This window comes from Sorex fumeus, unplaced genomic scaffold (assembly GCF_029834395.1).
Source record: "Sorex fumeus unplaced genomic scaffold, SorFum_2.1 ptg000072l, whole genome shotgun sequence".
NCBI classification, from domain to species: Eukaryota; Metazoa; Chordata; class Mammalia; order Eulipotyphla; family Soricidae; genus Sorex; species Sorex fumeus.
In genome coordinates, this window is record NW_026606129.1 from 44,788,410 (window position 1) to 44,808,819 (window position 20,410).

The window sequence follows — 20,410 nt, forward strand, 5'->3', positions numbered from 1 at the left end:
AGGTGCCGAGGGGCTGCCTTCTGTCTGTGCATGGGGGCCCCTTCCCTCCCCCTCCCCACCCCGCCCACTACATGGGGTCCTGCTGGGAGCCCCCAGCAGAAGAGAGGCTGCCTGGGGCTTCCTGGAGATCAGGGACCTGGAAAGGGGTCTACGCCACCCCCAGGCCGGGGGCAGGGCTGCTGAGCTGACCGTGTCACCCCGAGAGCTCACCATGTCCTCTTGTGCACTTGACCCTTTTCCTGGGGGCACTTTTAACTGCTGGATCTGGAAGGGTCCGGGGAGGTGTGGGGTGACCTGGTCTAAGCTGGGGGTGCTGACCCCCGGCACACAGCTCCACAGCAGCTCTCGGGGCTGCCTGGGAACTCTGCAGGTGGAAATGCGCCCCGACCCTGGCTGGCCTGAGCGAGGCGTGTGCAATGGAAGCATACGCAGGAGTCACTCTGTGGCTCTATGGGTCTCTGATCTGCCACATGGCACTTGCACAGACACGAGAAGAGTTCAGGCTCTTCTCTGGCACCTGGACTGTCCTTGAGCCAATGTGTGTGAGCGCTGGCATCTGCGTGCAGCTCTCTGGGGGGCCTGTGCGTGCTCGGGGTGTCTGGAGCTGGGGTGAGCGGCAGTAGGTGGCCTCCGGTGCCACAGGCTGGCATGGTGACAGTGATGATGGTGATGGTGGTGGTGGTGGGGGGGAGGGTCTGGGTTGGCGGCAGCCCTGCCTGCACAGCTCAGCTCTGGGTAGTCAAAAAGGGGTTTTCTGCCTCAAGACCCTCTTGCCCGGATCCACGGCACTGGCCACCTCTGCCGCCTACCAGCCAGTACCCACCAGTGGCGGGCACGGAAGCCACGGAAGGTGCCTCTGCAAGCAGTGAGTGCGGGAGCTGAGGACAACGGCTTGTGGAGGGAACCTCAGTCTCTGCCTCTGGCAAACAGGGCCCCAGTGGCCTGGCCGGCGGGAGGGCCCTGTGCACAGGGTCCTTACAGCGGAGTCCACGGGCCGTGGTGGTCGTGAGAAGAATCATTATTATTACAGGTCGGAGGGTCTGTCTCTGAGGAACAGGGGCTAACGGGGGCCAGGGAGCGAGCCGGCCCCAAGTCTGCCGAGGGTGGGTGTGTGCACAGAGGGAGTGGGGGAGGAGGGAATGGGAGGCTGGGAACCCCAAGGGCGCCCCCAGCCCCAGCACCGAGGGCTCGCTCGCGCATGTGGCACGGGTGTGTGGCACGCAGGCCCCCCGCGGGCTCGGGGGCAGGGCAGTGAGCAGCTGTGGGAGGGTCCTTGGGAGTTCTGTTCTGGCCCGAGATGTCCGCTTTGGTCATCCTGGAGGAGCCTCCTCCCGGAGAAGGGGCTCAGCTAGAGGCCCCGGACCTGGGGCACAGACGAAGTCCTGGGGGCCGCGGCCTCAGGCTAGCGCTTGTCCACCTTCTGCTGTCGCAGGGCCTGCAGGAAGACCCCTTTCACCTGGCCCAGGGTCTCATGGTACATCCGGATGTCCTCCTCCTTCCCCTGCAGGGCGCTGCCCAGGGCCGCCCTCAGCATTTCGTTCTCCTCCACCTGGATGGCCAGCCTGGGGTAGGGGAGACAACGGTCAGCATGCAGAGCCGGCTGGGGCGTGTGTGGGGTCAGGGGTCTGAGGCTCCACCCCCTCCTCCCATGGACCCTTGGAACACCACCACGCGGGGCGGGGCTCCTACCTGGGTCCTGGGTAGCCCCCCAGTGCCAGCTGCCTTGAGGGTGAGTGCTGGATGCTAAGCGCCCCCTCCTTCCTGTCCAGTGACTACATCAGCCTGAGGGGAGGTCAGGCTGCGCTCAGCCGTCTGGAGCAATGCCTGGAAGGCACAGGGCCGGGCTCTGACCTCTGGAACTGCTGAGTACCCTTGATGGCCCTGGTACTGTGGGGAGGCCTCCTCGCTCAAATAACAAAAATCATGGAAAACAGAACTCAAAGGGTTGAACTCTGCATTTCTCAACCAGGGGCTGGATGGCTCCCCTGTGAGCCCTTCTGGAGGCCCCAAGGGGGCTGCAGGTGAAAAACATGTAAATGGGTGGGTGGGGGGGTTGTGTGTGTGTGTGGAGAGGTCATGGCACAAGACCTGGCAGTCAACTAGCAGGATGGAGACACAGTCGGAAGGGGCCAGGGTCGGGGGAAGAGAGGGGGTGGCCGTCCAGCTCAAGGAAATTTCTCTTGGAACTAGGAGGTGTTCCCCACCCTCTGGGATCCACTGGGTGGCAGGGCCGGGGCCCAGGCCCCAAAGACCCCATCTCCAGCGGGAAATGGGAGTGGAAGGGGGCGGCACATGCTGTGTCCGCCCCAGGCACTGCGTGGGGGCACAGACGGATGGACAGACGGGCGTACGGGGGCAACAGCGCACCTGGCGGTCAGCTCCTCCAGCTGGGATTCCAGGGGCACCCCGGAGAGCTGGGCCAGCGAGGGCTCCTTCCTCTCGCTCCCACTCGAGTCGCGTCTGCTGCTGGCGGGGGGCTGACCTGCGTGGGGGAGCAGAGGCCACGTTCTGTCATGGGGTGGCCGTGAACGTGTCTGCGCTGCTCTCCTCCCTGCCCCGCCCTGCCTGCTCCGTCTGCACCCTGGCTCTCTCTCTCTCTCTCTCTCTCTCACACACACACACACACACACACACACACACACACACCGGCTCTAAAGGCTGTTGCGGGGTGTGTGTGTGTGTGTGTGTGTGTGTGTGTGTGTAGGGCGAGGGAGCTCTCTGCCCCATTCATGGTCCCATCCCATCCCGTCACTGAGCCCGGCCCCAGGACCTTGGCTTGCACGCCTCCCCCAGACACTGTAGGTTGCACCCCCTGCTCACCCCACCCTCCCAGATCAGGTGTCCACTGTCCTCTCCTGGTCACCCCCGTAGACAACAGTGGCTCTCAGCTCCTCGCTCCTCGCCTCTGACCTGTCCTGGTTTCCTGCCTTTCTCGGCCCTGCAGGTGAAACTGCCACAAAGGACCCAATCCCCCTGGCCTGGTGCTCTGTTCCCCCGAGAGGGACAGTGCTCTCCCCGGGTCACAGAGGCCACACGGACACAGCAGCTCTGCCCCGGCCCTGTGACTGAAAGAGCCAGGTGACACACTCTGCCATGCCTGGGGCCTCAGTGCTTGGGACCCGGCCGCCCACAGGACGGTTCTCAGAAGCTCCCAGAAGGCCACGGGCCCTGCTGGTGGGAGAAGCCAGAAGGGCACAGCCCCCCACTGGGCCCCACTCTGGGACACCCTTCAAATCTCCTGCAGGCTGCGAACAAAGCCCCGAGTGTCCTTGCTGGGGCGGGGGTGGTCCTGTGTGCCCAATGGCAGGCAGTGCTTCTGCCTGCCCAGAGCCCCGACGGGCTGGGCTGGGGACGCCAGGAGGGGGCAGACCTGGCCTGTCCCCACTGGAGGTTCTCCCCGCCGGGAGTCAGCCCCACAGTCTGAACCCCGAGAGCCATGGATGGGGTCAGAGCTCTGGGACTTGCTTGCTTCCCCACAGCCAGGACTGGTGCAGGAGCGGCCAGTGGGATGGAAGCAGAGTGGCACTGCTGACCTCAGGGTCGGACCCTGACAAGCTACAGCGCCCAGCCTGGTCCTGGTGGACACGGCCATCCAAGAGCAAGAAAGAGGCGCTTTGGGCGTGGGGTGGGGTCTGGAGCAGAGATTGGGGTCGTGGACAGGGCACGTTCGAGCCCCAAGGCAGAGCAGATGGGATTCTCGCTGGCCAGTTCCCTCTGGCTAGTCCCTGGGGCTCTGGTCTCCCCAGAAGCTGAGAGGCTGAGGGCAGAGGGGTGGGCTGGGCTGGGGGCCTCGATCCTCTTCTCTCTGCTCAGGGCTCCCTTGGCCAACAGCGTTCTAGGGCTTCTACTTTCAACCAGGGGATCCTGGGTGGAGGCCACCCATGGGGCAAGCCAGGCGGGCTCCCCCTCGATGGTGTCTGCGGCTCCTGACACCCTCCCCCAGGGCCTGAGGCAGCCCCCACCTGTCCTGCTCCGGGAGGCGGCTCTCTGGGGCGCCGCCGTCCGCACAGGCTCCAGACGCATCTTCTCCAGGTGTTGCTCCAGAACCACGGAACGCTGCCGCTCTTCCTGCCGCTGCCGCTCTGACTCCAGCAGCTTGTGGTTGCTCTCCTCCACCCTGGGGATGGGAGACGGCAGCTGCCACGGGCCCCCAGAGGCAGAGACGGCCCCCACCCACCTGCTGGGGGTCCTGGTGGCAGGGCGGAGAGGCTCACTCCCTAACTGGATGCTGTGGGGTGGGGGTGGGAGGATAGGGGTGTGTGCATCTGAAGAACCCCCTTTTTCTCACCATGGCTGAACATGAACCCAGCAACCCTGACTCCTTCCCACTTTCCCGCTCACTGGCGCCAACGGCTTTCCCAACCTTTCAGCGATGTCTCTGCATACTTACGGCCGAGTTTCTAAGGCACGTGTACTGCTGTTTTTTATGGGGGGGGCGGTGGCTTTTTGGGTCACACCTGGTGATACTCAGGGGTTACTCCTGGCTCTGCACTCAGGAATTACACCTGGCAGTGCCCAGAGGACCATATGGGATGCTGGGAATCAAACCCAGGTTGGCCACATGCAAGGCAAACTCCCTACCCGCTGTACTATCACTCCAGCCCCTGATGTACTCCTCTTTTTAAAGGGTTAAATATAATCTTTTGATTTCCTGCCCTGTCCCTAGGAGGGTTCCGTTTCAGTTTCGTACTTTCCCTCATGGGGGCCAGGGAGAGGATGTAAAGGGCGGGAGCCTGTGGGAGCCCTGGTTTGGTCCTGGATGCCACATGGGCCCCCAGTGCCACTTGGAGTGAACCCCAATTTCTGCCTGGGAATAACCCTCAGCACCTCCAGGTATAGTCAGCAGGAAACAACCAAAAGTCAACCCCCCCATAAAAAAAACCCGAAAACCCCCACAGAGTCACATCTCCATCCCTGATGCATTTATGTTACCTTTGGGGAGACTGAATGAACGTGAGGTGGTTTATTCATTTTCTGCGGCTGCTGGAACAAATGACCATAATCCTAGCAGCTTAAAACGACCCAAAGTGGTGAGCCCACAGTTGCTCTGCGGGTTGCTCTGCTCCAGGCTTTAGGTCCAAAAGTTGGCTGCCCCGCACTGTCTGGGGATTTGGGGACAGAAGCTGCTTTGGGGTGCCTTCAGGTTGAAGAATCCAATTCCCAGTGAAGGGCCGAAGGCATGCTTTGCTTCTAGCTGTCGACAGGATGATTTGCATCTTTCGGAGATCACTTGGCCCCTCCACCCTCACAGCCAGACACACACACCCTGGTCCTGCTTTGAAGGTCTGACTTCTGCCGTATCTCTTTCTCTCTGAGATGTTCTAGCATTTCCCCGTTAGAGGAATTTCCCTACTCAAGTGATTAGACTGAGTCTGTCTGGGAATCCAGGATAATCTTCCACTTTTAGGGTTCATACACATAACTTCGCCTGCAGTGTCCCTTTCACCACATAATATTAAAGGCTCGGGGGCATAAGAGTTGGGGGAGCAAAGAAAGGCAATGTCCCTGTGGCCATAGTCTTGGCAGAAAGAGACAAGAGAGGAGATTCTAGAACTTCGGTGAGTTTTCAGCTACGATGTGCCCTCAAGGCAGAGCACATGCCATGCACACGTGAGACCCTAAGTTCAATGCTCAGCATCAAAGATGAATAAAAAAGGAGAAAGAAACAGCTTCAGAGAATGCTCAGTGGTAGTTTGAAGAGTTTTCAGAACGCTGAGCATGAGTAAGGCTTGTGGTGCCGGAGTCTGGCCATGAGCACTTCTGAAGGCCTGGGAGAAGAACAAAAGCCATTGCTTGGGGGCAGGAGCGATAGCACCACGGGTAGGGTGTTTGCCTTGCACTCGGCTGACCCAGGTTCGATTCCCAGCATCCCATATGGTCCCCCGAGCACTGCCAAGAGTAATTCCTGAGTGCAAGAGCCAGGAGTAACCCCTGTGCATCGAGAGGGGGAAAAAAAAAGCAAAAAAAAAAAAAAAGTCATTGTTGAGGGACAGATGTCTAGGATGGTTTTCACTGGTTTCTCTGCTCTGGGGGTCCCTGAGCTGAATGCAGGAGTCAGGCACGGCTGCCTGCTCCTCTGAGGCTCAGGAACTACTTCAAGAGCATGACCAGCTTGTTGGGACAATCAGAATCCCTTTGGTTTTGGGACTTCCGTGCTTTTTTTTAATTTTTATTTTTTATTTTTTTTGCTGGGTTGTGACTGGAGCAGTTTTCAGCTCCAGTAGGCCACCTTACCCTGCTCATTTTCTGCACGTGGTCCCCTCGGCCATACAGCAATCTGAGCCTGCAAAACTAGCCCAGGAATGCCTCTGAGTCTCCAGATTTCTCTTCTTTTCTTTTCTTTTTTCTTTTCTTTTCCTTTCTTTCTTTCTTTCTTTCTTTCTTTCTTTCTTTCTTTCTTTCTTCTTTTCCTTCTTTTTTTTTGCTTTTTGTTTTTGGCTTTTGGTTTCGAGGCCACACCTGGGGGTGCTCAGGGCTTACTCCTAGTTCTGTGCTCAGGATCTGAGTCTCCAATTTTTGTCTCTGCTCTCCGGAGCCTGACTGGAAGGAGTCCATAAGATTGTCTCAGTGCCACTTAGAAAGGCTTGCTTTTGATGAAGTTGGTCACCTTCACTGTATCTGCAAAAACCACCTTGCCATCTAAGCCCCCATGACTGTGGCAGTGATATCCTGCCCTGTTCACTGGACTGCTCCAACCCAGGGGGAAGGGGCAGGAATTTGAGGAGACATCTCTGACCACAATAGCCACAGAGGAAGCATAAAGAAAAAAATATCCAATGGCATTGAACCAAAATAACAAACCCAACACAGTTTAGGAACACCAGAGCCATGAGATTAAACACTGGGATTAGAGTAAAAGAAAGAAAAAAAATCAATTGACCTTTTCAACAGATGCCGAAGAAGCATCCTGACAAATCACTAGGCCAGTCTTGATTTTAAAAACCAGAAGCAAGGGGCTGGAGCGATAGCACAGCGGGTAGGGTGTTTGCCTTGCATGCGGCCGACCCGGGTTCGATTCCCAGCTTCCCATATGGTCCCCTGAGCACCACTGGGAGTAACTCCTGAGTGCAGAGCCAGGAGTAACCCCTGTGCATCGCCAGGTGTGATCCAAAAAGCAAAAAAAAAAAAAAAAAAAAAAAAAGTAAAAAGAAAAGAAAAAAGAAAAATAACAGAATCAAAATGAGAACCGAGGAAAACATCTTAACACATCAGGAACCAATAACTCATCCATGAAGAAAGGGCAAATAAATCAAAGTAGATTAACACAATAACATATTCTGCAGCCATAAAAAGAATATATACCAACATGGAGAGAATGTGTGCAGCAGAAGATTATGCATAATATATGACTGAATTAAAATTTTTATAACGAATTAAAAATTTAAAAACAAACACTAATGCTAATGCAATTCAACCAACGACCTGAGCACAATGTTAGAGGCTATGCGGCATTATCAATTATTTGTGGTGAGGGAACTTTCACTTTCCTGCTCCATATTTCAGTAGTGCTTGCATTTCTTTCCACTTTGTATTCCATTTGTGACAGGAGAAGTATAAAGGAAGCCAAGAGCAAACACCATAAAGATGCTAAAGCAGTTTATAAATTCTAAAACAAAACAAAAAACTGTGGAACAATCAACCTCTTGATTTCTCCCCTTTCCCTCTGAAATGTGCCATTTCCAGCATGATACATGTCGCTGTTATTCATGTTATTCATGTAGTTGCTTGGTAAAAAAAAACTCTCATTCTTGCCTTCTCTTTTTTTTTTCCCCTCCTGAATTCAGCGTCCAGTTCCTCGGGAGGAAAGCTGGCTTGCTCTCTCTCTCTCACTCTTTAACTCACGGCCTGCCCTCGGTGGCTCACCACCTCTCCCATCTGTTACTATGCAAGACCTCTTTGCTCATCTCGTTCTTCCTTTTGCTGCTGCAGATGGAACCAGGTCCCATATATGTGACGCAGGAGCTCCATCTCCGACCCTGCTCATAATTCTCTGCTGACCAGTCTCTGTCCCCAGGGTTCTTTATTTTGAATCCTTAAGCACTGTAGCACTGTCCTCCCCTTGTTCATCGATTTGTTCAGGTGGGCACCAGTAACATCTCCATTGTGAGACTTGTTGTTACTGTGTTTGGCATATCGAATACGTCAAGGGTAGCTTGCCAGGCTTTGCCATGTGGGCGAGATACTCTCAGTAGCTTGCTGGGCTCTCCGAGAGAGATGAAGGAATCGAACCCAGGTCGGCCATGTGCAAGGCAAACCCCCTACTTGTTGTGCTATTTTGCATCATTAGCTGGGTTAATTTAGGTCTGCCCCATTGTCGGTGGCTTTGAACCCAATTCTAGCAGTTCTTCAATAGTATGTGCATCAATTATATAAAATTCTTTTTATTTTTTTGGTGGGGGGCGGGGGTGGCCACACCTGTTGGTGCTCAGGCTAGGTATCAAACCCTGCTTGGCAAGAATCCTACTCACTGTACTATCTCTCTGGTCCCAACCACGTGAACTTCTTAAGTATTTTTAAATATTTTTTTTCTTTTTTGATATGCAATTGGTTTTTATTGAATTTCAAAAAAAGCAACCATGGGGCTGGAGTGATAGTACCGTGGGTAGGGCATTTTCCTTGCACACAGCCAACCCAGGTTCGATTTCCAGCATCCCATATGGTCCCCCAAGCACTGCCAGGAGTAATACCTACCTGAGTGCGTGAACCAGGAGTAACCCCTGTGCATCGCCTGGTGTGACCCTCTCCCCAAAAAAAAACAACCAAACTGACCCAAGAGCAGCTTTAAAGTAACGTGTATTAAGCAGTCAAATAATTAGTCAATGTTTTGCTCTTATTTTTCATTTGTTTTTCTTTTTATTTTTATTAGTCAATGTTTTGATGTTAACGTTTTTTACTTTCATGGGGATGATAACTATTGGGAAGCTGATAGAGATATTCTCCCACCCAAGAACAAGGGTGTGTTTAATTTTGTCTGGGGAGGTCACTGACAGCGATGCCTGGCCTGGCTTTATGGGAAAGTTCAGGCCCAGCAATGTGGTGATGCTGCCTAGCTGGGGGGACGGAGAGGGGGCTCCGGGGCCACACCTGGGAGTGCTCGGGGACCACACAGCCCTGGGGATTGAACCTGGGACCTCCACATGTCAGGCATGTATATGAGCCCTTTGAGCTAGCTTCTCTGGCCTTGAACATATATTTTTATTAGCCTTGCGAAGAAAACATTCTAGAAGTTTATGACTCCCCCCCCCCCCCCCCCCCCGTGCATAGGAAGCTATAGGGTGGAAAAGGAGACTTTGTGCAACCACCAAGTATGTCAGCAATAGAAAACAAGTACAAAACTTCCAGTAGCACAAGGCAGAGCTGCAGTACCAACAAGAGGAGAGAAGGCACCCCCTTGGGCAGCAAGTGATTTCTCTCCCAAATCATGGAGGGCTTGGAGGTACCTGGTTGTGTGATAAGAGGGCCGAGCCACTGTGAGTGGTAAGCAGGAGTGGACCTCATGTAGGGAAAATGCACCAAGCATGGGAAAACAAAAATCCTCAGCCATTTTCTGTTCAGGAAATCCTAAAGCAATAAATTAGCATCAAGTACTGCTCAGAGACAACCCAAACCCCAAAGGCTCCACAGAAACAAAAGCAGAATCTGTGGGGGAAACTTCCATAACCTAATAACTTCCAGAAGAAATAAGGGAGAAGAAAACCACAGGAGACAAACTCCTCAACACAAACCACATACGGGGCGTGATTCACCCTGGGGAGGCATCAGCAGATACGACTTCGGATCCTAAGTGATAAAGATGAGAGACCGACTTTCCCAGAAACGGAATAACTTTGAAATACTGGAGAGAGAAGGGCAAGGAATCTTCACTGAAAGAACAAGTACTCCGGGAAAGAGAGTAGGAGGTTTTACATAGAAAAGGATGTAGAGGTATGGGTCCTCGATCATTGTATAACTGAAACCCAAGCACAAAAATTTCTAAGTTTACAACTTTATCTCATGGTGTTTCACTAATAAAAAAATTAAAAAAAAAAAGAAAAAGAAAAAGATGTAATCCTAGTAACAAGGGAAATCGTTATTAAATAGGCTTTATGGACAATGACACGCAACTCGAGAGGTCCGGTGAGCTGGAAAAGGCATAGAAGAATTCATTAATGGGGCTTCAGGGGGTTTGATCCCTGGTACCACCCTGAGCTAATGGACCACAAGACATGGCCCCCACAAACAACATATACTTAGGTGAATAAATAAAATCAGGCAGGCATCTAAAAAATATATTCATCCATGAAAATCACACAGGACACAACTCTATTATGAAGGTTTAGCAGTTGTAGAAGAAAGAATGTAGAGGTACAATATATGTTGTGAGAATATCGTTCTACTTTGTAATTGGGGGGGGTGGATTTCTTGGATCGTGACCCATGGGAGCACAATGAATCGGGGACCATATGTGGCACCACGAAATCAAGTCAGGATCTACCACAAGCAAGATAAGTCCTGTAGCTCCCGTACCACCTCTCCAGCCTCGTTCTGGAGAATTTTAGATAAAAAGAATGTGAAGGATGGGGAAGAGAAATCCTTGGCAATACAGAAACCGAAATCCTTGGGTTGAAAAAAAATAAGCATACTAATTCCTCCAGAAGGAAAAGAAATAAAATACTTAGGTCTGTCATCGTAAAGCTTGAAAATACTGAATACAGAAACTAAAAAGAGCAAACAGGGAGAGGGACCATGTCCACGAAGCCAACAGTTTGGCTAACAGAATTATTTCTGAGCAACAGTTACTGCGAGAAGAGAAGGCACCAGTGGAGCCTCCAACGCAGAGACAAATGCCCATCTCTCCAGCAGTCTGTGTCCACTGAGCTCTCACCGGAGGGAAAGGTTTGAGCAAGACATTGGAAACTAAGCAAAGGCAGAGGTGCTCCTGCTTCCTGTTCTCACTGAACGAAAGGGTCTGTTTCAGGAAGGACACTGGGTCCAGAGGAGGAGGTGCAGGAGGCCACAGAGAAGGAAGAGATTTGAAAACACAGGGATAAAAATAAATGACTATTATGTATTGATTTTTTAAAGATGAACTTAGAAGATTAGCTTTGGAGGACTTTTTAAAATGTATGTGGGGGGAAAATATGTAAAGGGGCCAGAGAGATAGTATGGTGGGTAGGGCACTTGCTAGGCATACAGTTGACCCAAGTTCTATCCCCAGCATCATGTATGGCTTCCCCTCTAGCTTAGGCATCAGCTATTGATTTATTTATTTTTATACTCTATCATATTCTATCATACGCTGGAGCGATAGCACAGCGTTAGGGCGATTGCCTTGCACGTGGCTGGCCCGGCCGAGCCAGGTTCAATTCCTCTGCCCTTCTTGGAGAGTTTGGCAAGCTACTGAGAGTATCTTGCCCGCATGGCAAAGCCTGGCAAGCTACCCTTGACGTATTCAATATGCCAAACACAGTAACAACAAGTCTCAAAATGGAGACGTTACTGGGCCTGCTCGAGCAAATCGATGAAAACGGGAGGACAGTGACAGTGACAGTGATCATACGTATCAGTCCTTAGCATCACAGATGCTCCCAGGAGTACCATTAGGAGTGATCCCTGAGCTTAAGCCAGGAGTAAGCCCTGAGCACCATTGGGTATGGTCCCCAGATGAAAAACAAAAATAATAACAAAGAAAGTATGTGAAAGAAGAACAATATTAGAAGACAGAAATGCAAAAGGTGCAGGTAGCGAATACAGTTCAAACACTCTAGACTGGGCTGAAGAGATATAAGGATGAAGGCACTTGCTTTGCATGGGCTGACCCTGGATCAGTCCTGTATGTTCTATCAAGCACCTACATGAGTCACCCAGCACAGAGCTGGGAGTAGCCAGTAACACTGATGGGTGTGGTCCCAAATCTTCCACACCCCCTGCAAAAAACTGTTCATTGACTTTATAGTTGATTTTTTGTGGGGGGGGGCACACCTGGAGGTGCTCTGGGCTTACTCCTGACTGTACTCAGGAATCACTCCGCGTGGTACCCAGGGGACCATGTATGGTACTAAGGACTGAACCACATTGGCCACGTGCAAGGCAGGTACTCTGCTCACTGTAATATCTCTCTGGCCCCTGAACTTGATGAGTTTTATGTTGAAAGTTAAGGGTTGATCACATGCTGACATAAGGCCCTGTATTCCATGTCTGGCACCAAACAATTACTGAAAGGTAGCTACTAAAAGAACTGAAATAGAATTTATCACTTCTATACTTCCTAACTTATGCAGTAAACAAGGAACTAAAGCACCATCACTCAATTTTAAGAAGGGAGATGAGAAAATAGAGCAAAGGAGAACCAGGGCAAGTATTGACTGAGATGACCTTTTGGTCATCTCTATTATCAGATATTATCCAAATATAAATGAAATTTTACTGTTTAAACACAACTTCTCAGATTGAATTTACAAGCAAAGACAACTGTATGCTTTAAAAAAAAAAGACATGGGGCTGGAGCAATAGCACAGCGGGGAAGGCATTTGCTTTGCACATGGCTGACCCGGGTTCAAATCCCAGCTCCCCATATGGACCCCTGAGCACCGCCAGGAGTAATTCCTGAGTGCATGAGCCAGGAGTAACCCCATGTACATTGCTGGGTGTGACCCAAAAAGAAAAAAAAGGGACATATTGAAAGTAAGTTCAGAGTTGGGTGGGTGACCTCCTCCCACCTCCCATACTTCCAGAAGCCCCAGTAGAAGCTTATGCCCATGTCCCACTGCCACCAACATCCAAACTCATCTGTCAGTCTTGTTCCAGAGACTCATAAATACATCTCAAAGGAGATCACCTAGTCACAAAAATTTCTCAGACACCTGTTTCTGGCTGGGACCTCTGGGGTGCTCTCAGAGGGAGGGGGGCCAGTTCCCACCAAAGCAGCTCCACACCCCAAAGCCGCCACCCAGTTAAAAATTTAACTCCAGTTGTCAGACTGCTCAGTTAAGAGTTCTGAATTTTCTGGAACACGCGGCCACATTCACAGCCACACAACATCTCCAATATCGACAACACTGACAGCCCAGTTGTAGATGGATGGGATATAAGGTAGTAACCAACCAATCTTGACTAACAAAAAAAGTTAACTCAGAAGGGTGAACTTGCAACAACAGCTTAAAAAACCCTCAGACAAGGACTGTGAGATACAACAATTTTCACAATCTTCTTCTATGGAAACATTTATTTGATCATCCCATTAGTCACTTAATGGCAACAATCAATATAAAATAAATTATTGTGGGCCTGCTAGAGGGGTAGACTTGAAGTGGGGATGGGAAAATGGAGACGACGGTGGAGGGAAGGTGACAATGGTGGTGGGATTGATGTTAGAATACTGAATGCCTGAAACAAAGCATCATGAACAACTTTGTAAGCCATGGTGTTTAAATAAAGTGTGTGGGGGGGGATTTTTTTTTAAAAGAGACATATTTCATGACTTCTGATTTTTGGAGGGATTTAGGAGGGGAGTGCCAGTGATCAAATCCAGGACTTGATTCAGAGAAAACTAAATGGGTGAAAGAGGCTGGAACGATAATAGAGCAGTGGGGTACTTGCTTTGCATACAGCCTATTCTGATTCGATATCTATCAACTCATATGGGTCCCTGAACCTGCCAGGGGTGATCCCTGAGCGTAGGGGCTGGAGTAAGCCCTGAGCACTGCCAGATGTGGCCCAAAGACCAAAAAAGGGGGGGAGGGGAAATGGGGTTGGGGTGGGATATGTAGAACTGCACTGCTTCAGACACTGGACACTGGACAAGGTGGCAGACGCTGAGAGGTGGATATGAGACTGAGCATAGGCAAATAGCTCTCTCCAGCTCCGCCGTGGTTTCGGCCTGAGACCCTCTCTCTGAAAGCAGCAAGGGGGTGTCGATGCCAATCCCCAGAGTCTCAGTAGGATAAGAACACAAGACTGGGGGTGGTGGCTGGAAGTACAGAGAAAGACCCTCCCGGGAGAGGGGGGTTTGTGCAGATGCTCCATTAAAATAAACAAACAAAAAAAGCAAGAAGCAGATATAGAGCATCTGTGGGACAGGAGGCTCTGTGCCCCGGGGGGGGGGGGTGTTGAGAAATCCAAATGGGCGTGAGGACCTGAGAACCTGGGCAGAGACGCAGAGACGTCATGGCTCACGGGCCTGAGGCAGACTCTAAATGCTCCTCACATCCTCCACGTGACAGAGCAGCAGGATGAGTCTGAGGACCCCAAGCGGGCAAGGACACCCTCCGAGTGTGTTACATGCAGCCTCTGAGAGGGAGTGCCTGGATTTTGCACCCTTGGCTGCCCTTCCAGCCTGGTTACTGTCCTGGCCCTGCACCGACAGACACTGGGAGAATGGAGACCCCACAGAGAGGGGGGTTATGGGGAACTGGGGTTCTCGGTGGCTGTGGCGTGGGGCAGAACTACCCTGGTCAGTCACAGCATGGTGAGGGAGAAAGGGCCACTTGGTGATGGTGGTGGTGGAGGGGGGGGGTGTCTGGGGGCCACCGGGAGAGAAAGCCTGAGGTGTGTGTCTCTTCTGCTCGCTCTACCTCCCTCGTGGCTATTTTTGTTTTGTTTTGTTTTTTGCTTTTTGGGCCACACCTGGCAATGCACAGGGGTCACTCCTGGCTCTGCAAGACTCAGGAATTACTCCTGGCGGTGCTTGGGACCATATGGGAAGCCAGGGATCAAACCTGGGTCGGCCGCATGCAAGGCAAATGCCCTACCCACTGTGCTATTGCTCCGGCCCCTCCCTCACGGTTTTTCACACAGAGTGGGTCTGAACCCACACCCTCCCTGAGGTGCCTGCGTGAGGGGAGGATGAAGGCGGGCCTCTCCAGCCTCTGCCAACACCCCCCTCCTTGGGAAGCTCCCCACTTTGGCCTCCTGCCTTTGCTCCCTGCTGGGGGCATCTGGAGGCTTGGGTGTATGTGGGGGGGAGGGGGGGTGGATGTGTCTCTAAGCCTGTCCCTAAACTCACGGGGACTGTGTTGTGCAGGGGTTTGGGATGGGGGAGGGGGGAAACGACTGTTCTGGGGTTCTGGCCGGGGCAACCCCTAAGCTCTCCTGGATGCTCTCTTGCCAGTGCCTTCCCCGGGCCTGCCCTCTGCTGCACTCAGCCAGAACGGGCCCCTCCTGCCGCCCATCAAAGCGCCAGGGCTGACATGTGATACGGCAGAAACTCAGCGGCTGCCTTTATAGTTCTCAGCAAGGCGGTCACATGGCCAGGCCATGTGTTTGGCCCGGGCCCCCGACAGCTCTTGCCAAAAGGGTCACTGGAAAGAGGAGCACTGATTTATCGGAACAGGAAGCTGCCAACAAGCCTGTGGAATGGAGAGAACCTTCCCGCCTGGTCCCCAGCCTAGGCCCCCTCTGCTCTGCTGGACTCGTGACTGCCACCCTCCAACCCCCCGCCCCCCTCCCACCAGGAGGCCGAGCACAGGGAGAGTCAGAGTCTGCCCCCTCCCCCTGCCCCAAGGGCCCCGCCTGTGTCCACCTGCCCCTGACAGTCCCCTCGGGTGCACGGAGGTTGGGGTACACCCTGGGTTATGAGCGGGTTACATCCACTTTGGGTGGACACTGTGGGGGCTGCATCCGGGGCAGCAGCCCCGGCCTGCCAGAGGCCCCCCGGCCCGCTCGGCCCATCAGGACGCGTCCCTGGACGCCACATGTTACCGTTTCTGTAGGACAGAGACAAACTCGGTGAGCCGGTCGCGCTCCACCTCGGTGGCCTGCCAGAGGGCCTTGAACTCTGTCACCTGTGCCTGCCAGCCTTTCTGTTCAGGGGAGTCGGAGAACCTGGGGGCCAGGGTGGGGGGCAGAGGTCATTGGGAGGGGTTACCTGCTGGCCTGCACTTACCTTTCGGGTGGCAGGAGGGACTTGCAGGACACTTACTCGGCACCTGCCTCTAGCCCTCACCTCGCCTGTCGCCACGAGGTGAGATGCCCACAAGCACCCGGGTCCAGCCAGCCCCTGCAGGATCTGGACTCACGTGCACTGCTAGGGACGGTGGCTCTTGGGGGCTGGGGGTGCCTAGGCCTTCCCGCCAGCCTGCCAGTCCCCTTACTTCTCCCAGCCTGGCCTGGCCGTGAGACTCATGGGCCACCGGTGGCTCTGACAGCCGTCACCACTGCGTCCCTCCTTCCCACCACACCTGTCCCCGGGTCCCTGACCTGCTGGCTGGGCACCACAGAGCTGGGCTCCGCCCCATCCGCAGGCCCCGGTGCCCTGTCCTGCCCTTCCCTGGAGAGACCTGAGGTGGCCTCTTCGAGCTTGCAGGACCCGCGGGAAGGTGCAAGGAGGGCCCTCAGGGCAAGGGTCTGACCCACTCTGTGGTCTGGAGGCGGGCTTCTTCCTCTCCCTGGACCCCCGTTCTCTGTCTGAGAAATGAAGGGCTTGTTTGAGGGGCTCTGGGAACACTCTCCTCCCCAAGAGGCTTGTGAGTTCTTGGCAGCTTGGGCCTTACCTCAGGGGCTGTCCGGAGCCTGCCCCACTGGGCCAGAACCCTGTCAGCGCTGTGCCCAGGAAGCCCTGTCTAGCACCTCAACTATCCCCAGGGCGGGCGGGGGGGACAGGGTCCAGGGCCTTCCGGTGCCCTGCCCACTGGACCCCCAGCAGTCACCCCACCTGGACTGACGAACACACTCCCTGTCACTGATGGGAAGGGTCAGCTCCAAGGGGCTGAGTGGTTATTTATGTGTGGATCTGCTGGCCCCTGACACCCTGCAGCGACCCTGAGCGGGCTCTGGTCCACTGTCCTGCTCCCGTCCTGAGGCCTTGTCTGTGCCCACCATGGGTGGGAGACGTGGGGCACGTTGCCCGGTGGTCCCCATGGGTCCACTCCCATCCCTGCATGTGCTGAAAGCCCAGGTGGCAGGGCTGGCCTGGCGGCTGGCCCCGGGGCCACAGTGGCCACAGGCAGGGCTCCTTCCTGGAGATGCAGCAAGTGGTGGCCCTTGTGCCCAGCGCCACACAGCAAGTGAGACTCAGCCACAACTGTCCTGCCCAGGAGTGGGCAGCAGGCCCAGGGTTGGGGGGGGGGGGCGACAGGGGCAGAGCTGGAGGCAGGACAAAGTCAGCCTTTGTCTGCGGCTGGCAGGAAGGACAAAGGACACATTAGAGCCCTCAGGCCTGATTCTATCAACCCAGAGCGGGCAGAGAGCTGAGGGGCTATCAGTGACTTAAGGTGGGGACCCCGCTGACGCACATCTCCCCCTGGAGACAGTTCTGGGGGGCAGGAGGCGTCAGGGAAGGGGCCGGGATCCAGGCCCTGTAAGTTTCCCTATTGGCTCTGAGGGAGCAAGAAGGGGCCCTGGACTACAGGTCAAGGCTCGGAGGCTACGGCTCAGGCACCTCCATGTCCTCAGGTGACCTGAGATGAGACACTGACTTGGCCTGACCTCAGTTTCCCCTCCTTTTTTTTTTCCAATGGGAGAGCTGAGCGGTCCCAGACAGGGAGGACTGCGGGGCTCAGGGTCCTGGGTCCGTACCTGGGCGAGGCCCTGTGAGGACTGGGCAGGGAAGGCCACGTGAGAGAAGATTCCACCAGCATGTGGCCCAGGCTGGTCACGGAGCTGTGCGGAGGCAGAAGGGGGCGCATCAGCGCAGGAAGCAAGCGGGGTCCCTGGGGGCCTCACCTCTATGTGTGCCTGACTGGGAGGGGATGGGCAGGGTTCTGGAGAGCCTGGGGGCCGGCCCATGCCTGACCCTCACGGCGGTCCTGTCTGGGCAGCCTGGGAGACACGCTGCCTGTCTTCCCGGAACTCTTCCTTGCTCTAATCCAGGAAACTTGGGAGTCTGTGACCACCCACCCGGGGCTCTGAGAAGCAGGTGTGCAGCCAGCAGGCTTGGAGAACCTGGGGCCTGAACTCAGGCCCGCACCCGGGGCCTGAGGCTCCTTCCTGTGGCTGCAAAAGGGGACAGGCAGGGCCGCGTCCTGGTAGGACCAGTCCCAGCAGCACTGGCTTCCTGTCAGAGGCGCAGGAAGGAGCCTCTCTTCTGGATAATTAATATTCGAGCCCAGCCCCTGCGGCCCGCCTTCCCTTACCGAGAGAATCCCAGTCGGCTGGCGTGGTCACCCGCTGAGGCAGGGGGCTTGTTCGAACTGGGGTCCTCCACGCCCTTCGGGTAGACAGGGTTGGCCTCGGGCCCACCTGGCCCCTCCCCCATTCCTTTATTCCGCAGATACTGCAGGGAACAGACACGGGTTCGATTCTTAGGGCTTTGGCTCAGAGAAAGCGGGGGCGGGGCGGGGGAGCTTGGCTTGGTTTCGGGACTGTCGGGGGCTGTGAAAGAGGCTTCTTTTCAGGAATGAAAGCGGGGCTGTTTGCTGAAGACATCCCTTGCATGACAACGACGTCCAATAATGCCTCTCTTCAGAGGAGCCGCTCAGCGCCAGGACGGGCCTGGCCAGGCAGCTGCTGGATGCAGGTCCCCAAGGGAAGCTGACGGCCTTTGACATGGCAAGATCAGAGGCTGAGGCCTCGAGGGCCCCTCTGCAGGCTGCCCTGTGACAGGTGTGACTCCCGGCAGCTGCCTGTCAGCCGAGACCCTGGGACCTCCCAGCCGCCGGAGCTCAGCCAGGCTTCCCCGGGCCCAGGCCTCCCCTTACTTCTTCCAGGGCAGCTGAGGCCCAGCTGATGGAGGAGCATGAGAAGATGAACACCCCTACACACACACACACACACACACACACACACACACCACACCACACTCACACTCACTCACATATACACACTCAAGACACACATATACCACATTCACACACACATACACTCATACACACTCACATACACACTCTCATATACTCACACTCACTCACATATACACACATACACTCACACTCACTCAAGGCACACACACATACATACCACACTCACATACACAGTCACAAACACATTCACACACACTCTCACATACACACCACACACACAGACACACACACACTCACATGCACCACACCCACACACTTAGACACACACACTCTCACACTCACACCATACTACACACACACTCACATACACATTCACACACAGATATACATACTCACACACACTCACACAAGATACACTCACAGACACCACACCCACACCCACATACACTCACACACATACATTCATTTACACTCATAGTCACATACACTCATACACACTCACAGACATACACACTCTCACTCTCACATACACACACACCATAGATACTCACATACACACACTCAAACACTAACACACACACTCACAGATAAATACACACACTCACACCACACACACACTCAGACACATATACACACAGACTCACACACACTCACACATACAACACACATACACACACACACATTTGAGGCAATCAGGCCACATCAGGGGCTGGAAGGTCAGTGTGAGTTCAAACAACATGACGTGTCCTGGGGCTAGAGCCATAGCACAGCGGGGAGGGCCTTTGCCTTGCATGCGGTCAGCCCAGGTTCGATCCCTGGCATTCCTTACGGTCCCCCGGCACTGCCAGGAATAGTTTCTGAGCGGAGAGCCAGGAGCAAGCCCTAAGCACTGCTGGGTGTGGCCTCCAAAAGGGAAACAACGTGATGTGTCCCCTCGCCTGCCCTTTCTGAGAGAACACTGACGCTCGTGCCGCACCAGCTGGTCGCGTCTGGACCACAGCAGGATGCGTCCTGTTTCCTCATCCCCCTTCCTTCGCTGTCATCATGGTGGCAGTGATGGGGTCACGTGCTGGGCGTTATGTACGTGTGGTAGCATCTCCAGGGTTGCGCTCAGCGTGTGGGGTTGCAGCCGAGCCGGGGACTGAACCCAGAGCCTGAAGCATGCCTGGCAGGTGCCTGAGCCACATGCAGCATCGACCCTGTTATGTGCTGGGAGCCTGGCCAGTGGCCAGTCACGGATGGTGGAATGTTCCGGACAGCCCCTCTACACTCCACAGTGAGCACAGGCCAGAACACAGGGTGGGAGATGGCAAGGTGACACTCTCATATACTGTTGCACATCTGGGGGTTGTGGGAGCTGGGCAAACCAGCAGCACCAGCCTGGGTGGGCGGGGAGGGCTTGGGGGCAGCTCTTGGGGAGCCCTGTCACTGACTGATGGTCAGGGATCCCATCTCCCTAGATGCCCCCACTCCCTTGACCCCTGTGTGAGGAACAAGTACCTCCCCGGAGCCCAGCGTGGGGGGCAGGGAGGGGCTCTGCAGAGAGATGAGGGAGTGCGGCTTTCCTTCTGCTCTCTGGCAACCGACTGTGAGTGTGAAGGCGGGTGCAGTGGCCACCACGTTGGGCCATGAGGCTCAAGGTGTCCTATGGGGGTGTGAGAGGAAGAGGTGGTTGGCCCGGAGCCCTTGAGGCCAGGAGCGAGACTGTGGGAAATGAGGAGCCAAGGACAGGTTTCCGGCAGAGCAGATGCAGG

At 54.5% G+C, this 20,410-nt stretch overlaps 1 protein-coding gene across 3 annotated transcripts in view; it reads right to left on the reverse strand.

Moving 5' to 3' along the window:
* Window positions 1-1,362: 1,362 nt before the first annotated feature.
* CCDC13 (coiled-coil domain containing 13) overlaps window positions 1,363-20,410 on the reverse strand; it is a 45,423-nt gene continuing 26,375 nt past the window's right edge. The window contains exons 11-16 of one of the 3 annotated variants that reach the window (XM_056129554.1): window positions 18,051-18,190; window positions 17,494-17,577; window positions 15,679-15,801; window positions 3,963-4,117; window positions 2,368-2,482; window positions 1,363-1,562 (exon numbers count right to left, since the gene is read on the reverse strand). In XM_056129554.1, coding sequence (XP_055985529.1) covers window positions 1,403-1,562; window positions 2,368-2,482; window positions 3,963-4,117; window positions 15,679-15,801; window positions 17,494-17,577; window positions 18,051-18,190 — 777 coding nt within the window. In that variant the 3' untranslated portion in view covers window positions 1,363-1,402. The remainder of the gene's footprint in view (window positions 1,563-2,367; window positions 2,483-3,962; window positions 4,118-15,678; window positions 15,802-17,493; window positions 17,578-18,050; window positions 18,191-20,410) is intronic. The other 2 variants (XM_056129555.1, XM_056129556.1) reach the window with 2 other exon arrangements.